Consider the following 13,921-nt stretch of genomic DNA (forward strand, 5'->3'; position numbering starts at 1 on the left):
TATAAAATTTCCAAATCTCCATTTCCTCTGCTGTAAAATGGGCATGTAATACCTACTTTACAGGATTATTGTTTTAACTTGAGGATACATATGTAAAGCACTGAATACTAATATAGTACCTAGCATTTTACAGGCATTCTATAACACACATTCTGTAATGACACATGCTGTTGTAGTGTTCACTGCATGCCCAACATTCTTTTAAGCATCAAACAAATATTAACTCACTTAACGAAAGTGCTTATATGAGTACTGATGTGAAATCCAATCATGGAGTGAGTAGTGCAGAGCAAGGGGTGATTAATTCTTATTGGGGACCTTTGACAGGGTACACAGAGGAGGGATCTAGACGGATAAGCTAAGATTTTGATAGCATTTAGGGGAGTCCAAGTCTGAAAGAACAACATGAACAAAGGGAAGTGAGGTGTGTTTGGAGAATGGTACAACTCATGTGTCTAAATGAGTTGGTCTCAAATATTCAGGAAGCTGAGGTGGGAGCATTGCCTGAGGCCAGGAGTTCGAGACCAGCCTGGGCCACAAAGTGAGACTCCATCTCTAAAAAAGTTTTTTTTTTTTTTTTTAACTTAAAAAATTAGCTGGGCATGGTAGCATACACCAGTAGTCCCTGCTACTGGGGAGGCTGAGACAGGAAAATGTCTTGATCTAAGAAGTTTGAGACTCCCATGAATTATGATCATGGGACTATACTCCACCCTGAGTGATAGAGTGAGACTGTTTATAGACCTCTATAAAAAACAAACAAAAACCCCCAAATGAATGAATGAATGAGTTGGTGTGTTCAATAACTAGGAATGAAGAGCATTCTTCCAGAATGTTCTGAAAGAAGGTTGAGGCAAAGAGTGAAGTGCTGTAAATTCCAGGGTAAGGAAATGAAATACATATTTTGTGTTCCTGGAGCTAATCCCTGCAAGGTAATTAGAACTCTGATCAGGAGTTGGAGTCCTAGTGAGAACCATTTTTAAATAATTTGAGTGTTGGAAACATTCACTTGGCCCTTTTATTTGGCATTTCATCTGTTTTTCCATTGATTCAGGTGAAGCATTTTACCAGTGTGTCATCAGAAGTGGGTACCGGACTCACATATTGCAGGGCAATTTCCCTTGTTTTATAAGATGGTGATGGGGATCAGTCCCTTCCAGTGGTGTCCACAAGCACAGGCATGGATAACAACACCCATTACTATGTTCTGTCCTTTTCTACAGCCACACCAAGGTTTTACCACAAAGATTCATTTTGCTTGTTTTTGAGATAAAATTAACTTATTATCAAAACACTTAATACTCTGGGTGGCCCCACTGAAGCCCAGCTCAGATGTTGCCTCAGCTAAAGATTGGTTAATTTTATTTTTAGCCTCCTGCCAATCTAATCAAACTTTTACTCAAACATACACCTTACAATTATGAGTTCAGTTTATCATTAATCTGACAATAAAAAGGTAAGAAGAGCTCTGATTTGTTTTGTTTTATAACAACACATGCTTTAGTAATCCTTTATAGATTGTTTCTGTTGTGCTTAAATGTACCACAGTTGTTTAGACCAGAGGAGGTCAAATTCCCTCAACCAACATGCAGATAACTGCGGTTATAATTTCACTTCTTGTTTTCTCTGTGTGCCCATTTTACTTGCACTTATGCTCTCTATTTTTTCTTTCTTCTGTCTTGGTCACAAATTAAAGCTAGCTTTCAATACCGTATCCAAGAGTCTTTTTTGATAAGCAATATGTTGAGTTTTATGTTTTTGGTAAGAATCCGAAATATAGCAACATTCACAGTGTCTTGGGTTTTTGTCTTTCATTTTTTTGCAATAACGTTCCTACCTGGGCTCCTTGCCTCTCTTCTATCCTTCCAAATTGTCTAAAATGTAAATCTGATCATTCTTTAAATTACCCACCACTCTCTACGGATGGAAAATAGACTGTGTACTGGTTAACAGCAAGGCCTTTTTTTTTTTTTTTTTTTTTTTTTGAATCCTAATCTGCATCCCAGCTGTGCAGTTTAACAGCTCTATATACTGTGGACATGTTAACAACTTTCTAAGCTGCAGTATTCTTACCTGAAACACAAGCTAGTTAAAGTGTCTTACAGAACTACTAGGCAGTTAAGTGACCCAGAGTGCACGCTAGCACTTCGACTCCTGCCTGTGCAGAGCAGGCGCTAACTACATGGACCTGACATGGGATTCTCTTTACACAGCTTCCCAGACTCATTACTGCTCTGCTCCCAGCAGAAGGCATTGCCTTCTTACTTATTTATGCATTCATGTTTGTTTGAGACGATCAGGGATTTTATTCTTCATATTGTGTGCTTTTCAGAGATTTCTAAATTTTTTTTAATCAGAAATCAATAATGCAAAGTAATTTTTGAGATAAAAGAATCATTTTTCCTGATTAACTTAAGTGGTATTTTTTTCTTCTGAACTTCTGCTTAAATAATATTTTTCTAAAATAACATGTTCTACCTTTACTATGGAAAAAACCTATTTGTAAATGAAATAATAAACTAAAAATATAAATAATTATGTTAAAAGTTTACTCTTATGAATATAGGTCATCCCTCCCCTATTTTTTAATTGAGTACTGATGATTTTTCTCTTATACTTTACTGCATTTTGCAAATCTTCTTAAATAGCATATACTATTTTTTATGGGTAAAACCTTATTTTTTATTTATTTTATTTTACTTTATTAATTTTATTTTATTGTGATAAGAACACAACATGAGATCATACCTCTTAACACATTTGTCAGTGTACAATACAGTATTGTTCATCTGTCCATTGATGGACACTTATATTGTTTCCATATTGTGCTAATTATGAATAATGTTGCAGGTAACATGGGAGTGCAGACATCACTTTGATATCCTCATTTCAATTATTTGGGCTGTATACCCAGGAGTGGGATTGCTAGATGAAATGGTAGTTCCATGTTGCTTTTTGAGGAGTCTCCATACTGTTTTCCACGGTGGCTACTCCAACCCACATTTCCACCAACGTTGTATAATCCTCACTAACACTTTTGTTATCTTTTGTTTTTTGGTAATAGTCATCCTAACAGGTGTGAGGTGCTATGTCATTGTAGTTCTAGAGGACATTATGCTAAGTGAAATTAGCCAGTCACAAAAGGAAGATATTGCATGATTCTGTTTATATGAGGTATCTAAAATAGTTGGATTCTTAGTGGCAGAGAATAGAAAGGTGGTTGCCAGGGCCTAGGAGGAGGAAGAAATGGAGAATTGTTGCTCAATGAGTAAAGAGTTTTACTTATGCAAGACAAATAAGTTCTAGAGATTCGCTGCACAACCTAGTACCCATAGTTAATAAGTGGTACTGTACACTTTCAAATAGATTGATAAGATAGATCTCATATTAAGTATCGTCATAAAAACAAACAAACCAAAGCCAAAACAAACCACATGCACATGTGAAAAAAACATAAGGAAACTTTTGGAGGTGGTGAATATATTTATATTTAGTACTTTGTAGTATCACAGGTATATATGGACATGTCCAAACTCATCAAAATGTATACATTAAATATGTGTGTTTTTGTGTGTATCCGTTGTGCATCAGTAAAGCTTAAAATGTAGTATTGTTGCCTATAAATACAAGGTTATACCTCTTATTTGTCTTCCTAATGCAGATGCTATGTGTCTTGCTTCTTTGCCAACTGTTCTATTTTGAAAGAATGTGAGGAGCCTAACGGCAGCACACTCACATCCTGCACCCATCTACCTGAGCAGAATGCCTGATGCGTGGCCCATACCCACACATATTCGTTAAATTGTGAATACCGTCCTACTCCACATCTGGGCTCACCAACATCAGCCACTTCCCCGTGTTCCCACATGTGATCTTTTGACTGTTGGTTATATCTTCATACATTCATTCAGGCTTCTTCAGGATTAAATACCTTTGATTAGACACTGAAGATTTACAGAAGAGAGCATTATGAAAGTAAAATGTCCAACCATTTGCATTAATATTATCCCTAACAACACTTGTACATTTAAACCGTTTTAACACAGTACTATATAGAAGCTAGCATGTGGTCAGTACTGATTCATGGTGCCTCTAGCTCACAGTGTCTCAGAGGACATGGAGTTATCCAGTGACTAAACAATTGCTGTTGGTAACTTTTGTTATTTTTCTTTGTTTCCCTTTTTTAAATTCCCTGATTGATGTAAACTCTATACTATGTCTCTGATTTATAACTTGTTTTACAAGCTCATAGAATGTACTGCTTCTGGTGAGCCATTTTCTTAGTAAACAATGGAAGACATATTTCAAATAGAATAAAGCAGAACAATTTTTGAAAGTTATAATGGTTTCTTCACAAGGAACAACTTTTTACAAAAATTTGGAAAAAGATTGAGAACTTGAAATGCAGATATCATACCCAATAAATCAAATCTATCTAAAAATATTTTTAACAATACATGATAATTGTAAATAGAAAGAACTTTCATTTCTATTTCCCAAACTAGTTATTTGCTTCTGTTTTTTGAAAGTTTCAGTAAACTCTAAGAAACATATCTTAAATTCAACTCAAGGTTTCCTTATATTCCTTTTATTATCAACAAGACTGAGCTATTTTGCATCAGGTTAAAGGCTAGATTTTTGTCACTCATAGTATCCTTATCTTATTTTAGTTCTTGCCATGAATTTATAATAGAGAAAGCAGCTTCCCTACCTGGCTACTGGATAACATGTTATATTAAATTTGTTACTGCTCTTTCACTGTTTAAAGTGAAATGAAGAATTCGTTAGCAAAAGACATACTTTAAGGTCTAAATAATATATCAAATATATATGTAACACAACATGACATTTCCTTTATGTCATAAGAAATACTTTCTTATCATTTTAGATAAATTACATGAACCAGATGTGACACTCTGGATTATCATCTTATCTGCCATTTAATTTTAATTTTGAATTCCACTCATACCATTTTCCTTTTAAGATCACACAGAACGCCAATCACCATGCCTTGTACGTGCCAAATGACCACAGAAGATTTGATGATATTTTAAAATTCTCACACAACTTTTATTTTTCAGCATTTTATTTGCTTCTTGTTATAAATAGGCAACAAGATAAAATATATGTGGGTGAAGATGCTAGAAATGTGACAGTTCTGGCAAAAACAAAGTTCTCCCAAGATTTCAGCACGTTTGCAGTGGAAATTCAGGAAACCATCACAGCACTCAGAGAGCAGGTTTGTTTTCTCCTCAAATAACATGTCCTTATTGTATGTATTGGAATAACTAAACATAAAAGATCTGTCCAGTAACTCTCCACAATTACAGCACAGTATCAGAATAATCAAAACCTATACAGGGAATTGTATTGCTTTTTTTTGTTGTTTTTACTTTTGCTTTTTTAAAGACACAGTCTTGTTCTGTTGCCCCGGATGGAATATAGTAGCACAATCCCAGCTCACTGGAGCCTCCACATCTTGGGTTCAAGCGATTCTCGTGCCTCAGCCTCCCAGGTAGCTGGGATTACAGGCGCCCGTCACTACACCCAGCTAATTTTTGTATTTTTAGTGGAGATGGAGTTTGGCCATGTTGGCCAGGCTGGTCTTGAACTCCTGGACTCAAGTGATTTGCCCTCGGCCTCCCAAAGTTCTGGGATTACGGGTGTGAGTCACTGCACCAGCAGGGAGTAGTATTGTAATAAGAATTGAGTTAGGGAAGGAGGGCTTGGGGAAACACACTACAAACAGGCAGAGTCTCATCCTTTCTACCTAATGCTCAGGGCTCTGATGGGCATGAATTTGGTCAGCACTGGCTCCCCTCGCTGCTTCCGACTGCCTCACCAGCACTTTGCTGAATAACTGTGAGCTTGATGCCTGCTTCATCTCCACAGATGGAGATAATTTTTAACAGCACAATGTATACTTTTCTCATCAATTTTTCTTGGAGTAGAGTCAAAGAAGCTTCTTAGGAATTACTGTTTTCTCTGGCTTTCTTTTTCTGACAAAGTTGTGGAAAACAACATTCCCACACCCCGCTATACTTTTGCTTATTTTGTCAGTTGTTCTGGCTCATGCCTTATTTCATTTTTCCAAAAACTTGAGGATGAATCAACAAGAAGGAAAAGACTTGTATTAGAAATAGCAATGTAGATGTTTTTATTCAAAAATATATGTCTGATTTCTTTCAAGGCATGGTGCCAAGCTGTCTGCTTCTTAGACAGTAATGTCACTATGAGGTATATGCTTTTCTTCATAGCATCAAAGCCTTGAAAGCAGAAAACACTGTAGGAGGATGGGCTGAGCCCAGGCTCTGCCATCAGGAAGTTCTGCCCTCACTATTGCCTGACCCAGTCAATTTATTTAATCATTCAGAACAAGTATCCTCATCTGACCTTCACGGCTGTTGTGAGGATCCAAAGAGATTTTAGAACAGAAGGACTTTGTGAACTACAAGCCCCTTAAAATATGATTGCTTCTTTTGGATGTGAACACGTCTAGTCCTAGGTGGAGGGGTGTGATTACCAGGTGCATGTGCTTCCCTTGAGAGGCTCGCACTGTGAGGCTAAGCTGCCTGCAGCTGCAGTCCGTATCAGTGCCTTCGCTTGACCAGAAATAGCCACCATTGAAATCACTTGTTCAATCTGAATCTTTTTCCTTTTTTTTTTTTTTTTTTTTGGAGACAGAGTCTTGCTCTTTCACCCAGGCTGGAGTGCGATGGCGTGATCTCGGCTCACTGCAACCTACCTCTGCCTCCTGGGTTCAAGAGATTCTCCTGCCTCAGCCTCCCAAGTAGCTGGGATTACAGGTGTCCACCACTGCACCTGAGTAATTTTTGTATTTTGAGTAGAGATGGGGTTTTGTCATGTTAGCCAGGCTGGTTCTGAACTCCTGACCTCAGGTGATCTGCCCACCTCGGCCTCCCAAAGTGCTGGGATTACAGGCGTGAGGCACTGTGCCTGGCCATCCAATCTTTTTTTTTTTTTTGAGATGGAGTCTTGCTCTGTTGCCCAGGCTGGAGTGCAGTGGTGAAATCCCAGCTTGCTGCAACCTCTGCTTCCCAGGTTCAAGCGCAGTCTCAGCCTCCCGAGTAGCTGGGACTCCAGGTGCCCACCACCATGCCCAGCTCATTTTTGTATTTTTAGTAGAGATGGGGTTTCACCATGTTGGCCAGGCTGGTCTCAAACTCCTGACCTCAGGTGATCCGCCCGCCTTGGCCTCCCAAAGTGCTGGGATTACAGGCATGAGCCACCGTGCCTGGCCCAATCTGAGTCTTATAAAAATCTGAAAGACGTGAGGCATTGCTTCTAGAAGGTTACCCTTAAGATAGATAGCGTGCAATGGTTGGGGTGACTGAGAACTCTGGACATCACAGAGTCTGGAAACCCTATTTCATCCCAGTGAGTTAATGTGTATCAGAGAAGTTATAACAGCAAAGAAAAGTCCTCAGAGCTGGGCTAGAGAAGGTGGGCCTGAACAAATTAAACATTAACTCATATATCACTCAACAAACTATTTTTTCATAAATTTAATTTATGGATTTACAGACACAGGTAGATTCCATGAGCAACATTTCAGTTCAATTTCAATTTCATTACATATTGATGGTGATAATTATGTATTTGATATGTGCTGTAGTGATTAAAAACATCCCAGAGATGTATGTTTTTAAACATACCCCAAGACTGCAGTAGTTGCCCCTTCTAGGTGTTTAGTAGCATTCTTAGTACTTACCTCTAAATGTATCAAGATGGAGTGTTTTTGCCTGTTTAATTGTCTGTCTCTTTCATTCCATCGTTAATTTCTTAATACTTGAGACTATTTCACAGGGGTATCTTCAGAGCCTGATACAAAGTCCGTGTTTAAAAATAGCCAGTTTCTTTGTGTTGGAACATGAAAAGTTAGCTCTAGATCTCTCCATAATCTAAGGTGTGTGACAGGCTGGGCAAGGTTCAATGAGAGAACTAGAATGTCCTGTGATCTCTTATAGAGGTCAGAGACTTGCTCAAGCTATGACCAGGCTGTAGAGGTGGAAAGAAATTGCAGCAGTTCCCAGTGCCTCATGTACACTGAATGACATGTAGCAAATGCCTGACTGATAGGAATTAAACAATAAATAAACATGACATAACCCCAGCAATAAGGAATATTGACCGAAGCCAGAAATCAACCCAGATCATCTAAAGGGGATTGAGAAAAATAAAGAACCCAGGATAGATAGCAATGATAAACTGCAGGTTTCCTGGGTGACTCAGGTGAAACTATACTAGAGTGGGGAGCACCCAAAGGTACATGGGGATGATGAAGGCAGACTTTTGTGAGGGCAAATGGTCTTTTGGGATGCGACAAGCCCTGAGTATTTGTGAAATTAGCACTTACTACTGATCTGTCACTTACTATACTGAGACATAAATTTTAATGGCCCACTTTGAAAGGTAGGTTGCAACAGTGAGCCTGTTAGCTGGAGAAGGAAATTTCTGATTGTTCAGTGTATGCCACTTTGTGGTTTTTCTATTACTCACCAGTGTGGATGCAGTAAGTCCTGTGAAAAGTTTGCTTTTTACAAAAACCCTTTGTTTTATGAAAAATGAGCATAGAGATAAAGGGCATGTATCTTTCTAGAAGTGAAATTAGACAGTGAAGAAACAGATTAAACAGAATCTAGAATGTTTAAGAGAGTCTATATCCCATAATGGGCCTCATGGGAGATTACTAATGTTCTTGAGACTCATCCTTTAGGTGTGAGGGGATTCCAAACTTCAGCCAAAAATTTCTTACCTTTACTTCCTAACTCTAGGTGACATTACATTTATGGTCTGCAACATAAGGTCAGTCTTGACATTTCACACTGTTGATGTTACCTTTGTTAAGTGACTTTTGAATGTCTAGGAATGATACTTTTTGGTCTTGATTTATTAACCATGAAGGCATCAAGCTAACAAAAGTGGTCTGCAAATTTCCATACATGTTATAGCTCTTGTGTAAGTAGTTGGGTCCAGTAAATCATATTTTTCATTTTCATTTGATTCTGATTATCGTGGGAATAACTAGAGCCATAATTACACTCAGAACATTTTATTATTTCTATTTGAGATTGTATCTAGTTTACCTGACTGTGGAGAGGGCATGAATGTGTGTGTGTGTGTGTGTGTGTGTGTGTGTGTGTAGGGTATATAATGAACAATGAGATAAAAGAATTTACACTTTTAATTATAATAAAAATGTTAACGAGGTCTTCACAGATATTACAAAAATGTCTGCATGCATGTACTCGAGGTACTACAAATAGGAGAGGTTTTAATAAAAGAAGTTAGAGATTCTCACAACTCTTGGAGCAGTGAGAACAAAGGTCATGGAAACAGCTACTGGAAGGAGCTCACCAGGAAGCCATAGCACATCTCAGTCATTTGTACAGGGTCCCCAAGCCCAGCCCTCCTTTATGCATCTGCTGACAACTGCACTTAGGATAGTAACGGTGTCTCCTTCCAAATCTTATATCAGTGCCTCTCATTGGTAGACTCTAACCCAAAACCACAAAGGGAAAGAGATCTAGGAAAGATGGTACATGAGGCCAGAAAAATACTTTGTGGTCACAAAGACAGAATTCTGTTCTGAATGCCAATTACATAAAACAAATAAACAAACTGATATAAACAGAGATATGGAGATCACTATGTTGGCCACTATAATTTGTTAATCTAAAATTAATTAGGTCTGGGAAAAATGCATACATTAGAACTGTTGCAGAAAATCCAGCCTCCTCACTTTATTAAACAAATAAATGTAGATGGTTGAAAGGAAGGAATGAAAGATACCCCAGAGGCTTTTTTAAAATTAGGAGACAGGTAATGTTATTAGTAAATAACAATTATAGAAGGTGAAACAGTTAAGGTTAAATAGGTTATGACATGCCTAAGGAACAGAGTGATGTTCAGTGTGGCTGGAGGTAAGCTAATCAAGATTGTCAAAACAATGTACAAGGTGCCTGGTGAGGCAGAAAGTGTCTAGATGAGAAGACCTTATAAGCTCATATTAGATTTTCTTCTGGACTCTAAGTATATTAGGAAGGAATATATTTTTTTTCTTCTGGATGGGTAGGAATTCCAGGAATTTACTCATCTCTTCTAGGTTTTCTAGTTTATGTGTGTATAGGTGTTCATAGTAGTCTTGAATGATCTTTTGTATTCCGGTGGTGTCAGTTGTAATATCTCCTGTTTCATTTCTGAGTGAGGTTATTTGGTTTTTCTCTCTTATTTTTTTGGTTAATCTTGCTAATGGTCTATCAATTTTATTTATCTTTTCAAAGAACCAACTTTTTGTTTCACTTATCTTTTGTACTTTTTTAGTTTCCATTTTGTTTAGTTCTGCTCTGATCTTGGTAATTTCCTTTCTTCTGCTGGGTTTGGGTTTGGTTTGTTCTTGTTTCTCTAGTTCCTTGAGGCATGATCTTAGATTGTCTGTTTGTGCTCTTTCAGACTTTTTGATGTTGGCATTTAAGGCTATACAGTTTCCTCTTAGCACCACCTTAGCTGTATCCCAGAGATTTTGATATGTTGTATCATTATTGTCATTCAGTTTGAAGAATTTTTTAATTTCTATCTTGAATTTGTTTTTGACTCAATACTCAGTCAAGAGCAGGTTATTTAATTTCCATGTATTTGCATGGTTTTGAGGGTTCCTTTTGGAGTTGATTTCCAGTTTTATTCCACTGTGGTCTGAGAGAGTGCTTGATATAATTTCAATTTTCTTAAATTTATCAAGGCTCATTTTATGGCCTATCATATGGTCTATCTTGGAGAAAGTTCCATGGGCTCTTGAATAGAATGTGTATTCTATGGTTGTTGAATGGAGTGTTCTGTATATATCTGTTATGTCCACTTGTTACAAGGTATAGTTTAGATCCATTGTTTCCTTGTTGATTTTCTGTCTTGATGACCTGTCAAGTGCTGTCAGTGGAGTATTGAAGTCCCCCACTACTAATATGTTGCTGTCTGTCTCATTTCTTAGGTCTATTAGTAATCGTTTTATAAATTTGGAAGCTCCAGTGTTAGGTGCATATATGTTTAGGATTGTGATATTGTCTTGTTGGACAAAGCCTTTTACCATTATATAATGTCCCTCTTTGTCTCTTTTAACCAGTGTTGCTTTAAAGTTTGTTTTGTCTGATATAAGAATAGCTAACCCTGCTTACTTTTGGTGTCCATTTTCATAAAATGCTTTTTTCCACCCCTTTACTTTAAGTTTATGTGAGTCCTTATGTGTTAGGTGAGTCTCCTGAAGGCAGAAGATAGTTGGTTGGTGAGTTTTTATCCATTCTGCAGTTCCTTATCTTTTAAGTGGAGCATTGAGGACCTTTACATTCAATGTTAGTATTGAAATGTGAGGTACTGTTGCATTCATTGTGCTCTTTGTTGCCTGCATACTTTGTTTTTTGTTTTTGCTTTTTAACTTATATTTTTGTTTTATTGGTCCTGTGTGCTTTATGCTTTAAAGAGATTCTGTTTTGATGTGTTTCCAGGATTTGTTTTAAGATTTCAAACTCCTTTTAGCAGTTCTTGTAGTGGTGGCTTGGTAATGGTGAATTCTCTCAGCATGTGTTTGTCTGAAAATGATGGTATCTTTCCTTCATATATGATGCTTAGTTTCACTGGCTACAAAATTCTTGGCTGAAGATTGTTTTGTTTGAGGACGTTGAAGATAGGGCCCTACTCCCTTCTAGCTTGTAGGGTTTCTGCTGAGAAGTCTGCTGTTAATCTGATAGGTTTTCCTTTACAGGTTACCTGGTGCTTCTGTCTCACAGCTCTTAAGATTCTTTCCTTCATCTCAACTTTGGATAACCTGATGATAATGTGCCTAGGTGAAGATCTTTCTGCAATGAATTTCCCAGGTGTTCTTTGTGTTTCTTGTATTTGCATGTGTAGGTCTCTAGCAAGGCTGGGGAAGTTTTCCTTGATTATTCCCCCAAACATGTTTTCCAAGCTTTTAGAATTGTCTTCTTCCTCAGGAACACCGATTATTCTTAGGTTTGGTCATTTAACATAATCCCAGACTTCTTGGAGGCTTTGTTCATATTTTCTTATTCTTTTTTCTTTGTCGTTGTTGGATTGGGTTAGTTCAAAGACCTTGTCTTTGAGCCCTGAATTTCTTTCTTCTACTTGTTCAATTCTATTGCTGAGACTTTCCAGAGCATTTCACATTTCTAAAAGCGTGTCCAAAGTTTCCTGAATTTTTTGTTTTTTTCTTTAAGCACTCTATTTCATTGAATATTTCTCCCTTCACTTCTTATATCATTTTTTTGATACAAGCCCTTGCATTGGGCTTCACTTTTCTCTGGTCCCTCTCTGATTAGCTTAATAACTAATCTCCTGAATTCTTTTTCAGGTAAGTCAGGGATTTCTTCTTGGTTTGGATCCTTTGCTGGTGAACTAGTATCATTTTTGGGGTCATTGATGAGTCTTGTGTTGTTGTATTACCAGGGTTGGTTTTCTGGTTCCTTCTCATTTGGGTAGGCTCTGTCAGAGGGAAGGTCTAGGGCTGAAGGCTGTTGCTCAGATTCTTTTGTCCCACAGGGTGTTCTCTTGATGTAGTACTCGCCCCCTTTTCCTGTGGTTGTGGCTTCCTGTGAGCCGAACTGCAGTGATTGTTGTCTCTCTTCTGGGTCTAGCCATCCAGCAAGTCTACCGAGCTCCTCACTGGTCCTGGTGGTTTCTGCACAGAAACCTGTGATGTGAACTGTCTATGGGTCTCTCAGCCATGGATGCCAGCACCTGTTCTGGTGAAGGTGGCAGAGGGTGAAGTGGACTCCATGAGGGTTCTTAGCTTGGGTGGTTTAATGTTCTATATTTGTGCTGATTGACCTCCTGCCAGGAGGTGGTGCTCTGCAGAAAGCATCAACTGTAGTAGTATAGAGAGGGACTGGGCCCTAGAACTACCAAGATTATATGTCCTTTGTCTTCTGCTACCAGGGTGGGTAGGGAGTGTCCATCAGTTGGGGGCCAGGCTGGGCGTGTGTGAGCTTAGATTCTCCTTGGACTAGTCTTGCTGTGCTGCTGTGGGGGATGGGGATGAGATTCCCAGGTCACTGGAGTTGTGTACCTAGTATCTAGGAGGATTATGGCTGCCTCTGCTGAGTCATGCAGGTTGTCAAGGAAGTGAGGAAAAGCTGGCATTCATAGGCCTCACCCAGCTCCCATGCAAACCGAAGGGCTGGTCCCACTCCCACTGTGCCACCTGCAACAGCCCCTAGTCTGTTTCCAGGTAGAGGGTGGGCTTGAAAACTTGCCAGAGGCTTTCAGGTTTTCCGCCTCCCAGCTACGAAAGGAAAGGGCTTTAGTTCTTCCCCTGCCTGGTATGTCTGTAAGCTGGATTCATGCTCTCCCCAGAGTTCTGCCTAGGAGGCTTCTGTCTCCAATGAAATTGTTACAAAGTTCATCTAGGGAAGTCCTCCTCTCCAGTGGGGTTTTATCCCCTGATCCTCTGGCTTCTCTCCTGATGGATCCCTGTGGTGTCAGGCAGGAATGGGCTGCTTGGGGATTTAGCGAGCTCCCAGGGCCTCCCTGCTGCCTCCTCCACCCCTGCATTTCACTCAGCTTGGCTCTCTAACTCAACTCAGCTCCAGATAAAGTTGGGAACATCTCCCACAAACAGACCTTCAGCTTCTCCAGTGGGGGTGTGTGTCCAGGAAAGGAGGGTCTCTTTTTCCCATTTCTGCAGTTGGGGCACTTACAGTACTTGTGGTGTCTCCTGGGTCCTGCAGGAGCAGTCTGCTTCCTTCAGAGGGTCTGTGGATCCTCTTGGGATTGCTGGTTTGTTCTTGCAGTTGATCTGGAGCTAAGTTTCACAATGCTGCAGTATCCGGAGCTGCAATCTAGTCCTGCCTCCTGTCTGCTATGATCTACCGGAAGTCCTTATCCATTGTATTCT

The 13,921-nt window shown here is 39.0% G+C and overlaps 1 protein-coding gene across 12 annotated transcripts in view; it reads left to right on the plus strand.

Moving 5' to 3' along the window:
* The window catches only part of PXDNL (peroxidasin like), a 480,152-nt gene that overhangs the window by 454,714 nt on the left and 11,517 nt on the right, over nt 1–13,921 (plus strand). For 11 of the 12 annotated variants that reach the window (XM_058444093.1, XM_058444094.1, XM_058444096.1 and 8 more), the window contains one exon: nt 5,110–5,239. The exons of the other annotated variant lie outside the window; for it this stretch is intronic. In XM_058444093.1, the coding sequence (XP_058300076.1) occupies nt 5,110–5,239 (130 nt within the window). The remainder of the gene's footprint in view (nt 1–5,109; nt 5,240–13,921) is intronic. 12 annotated transcript variants of the gene reach the window in all.

Source organism: Hylobates moloch, unplaced genomic scaffold (assembly GCF_009828535.3).
Source record: "Hylobates moloch isolate HMO894 unplaced genomic scaffold, HMol_V3 SCAFFOLD_9, whole genome shotgun sequence".
NCBI classification, from domain to species: Eukaryota; Metazoa; Chordata; class Mammalia; order Primates; family Hylobatidae; genus Hylobates; species Hylobates moloch.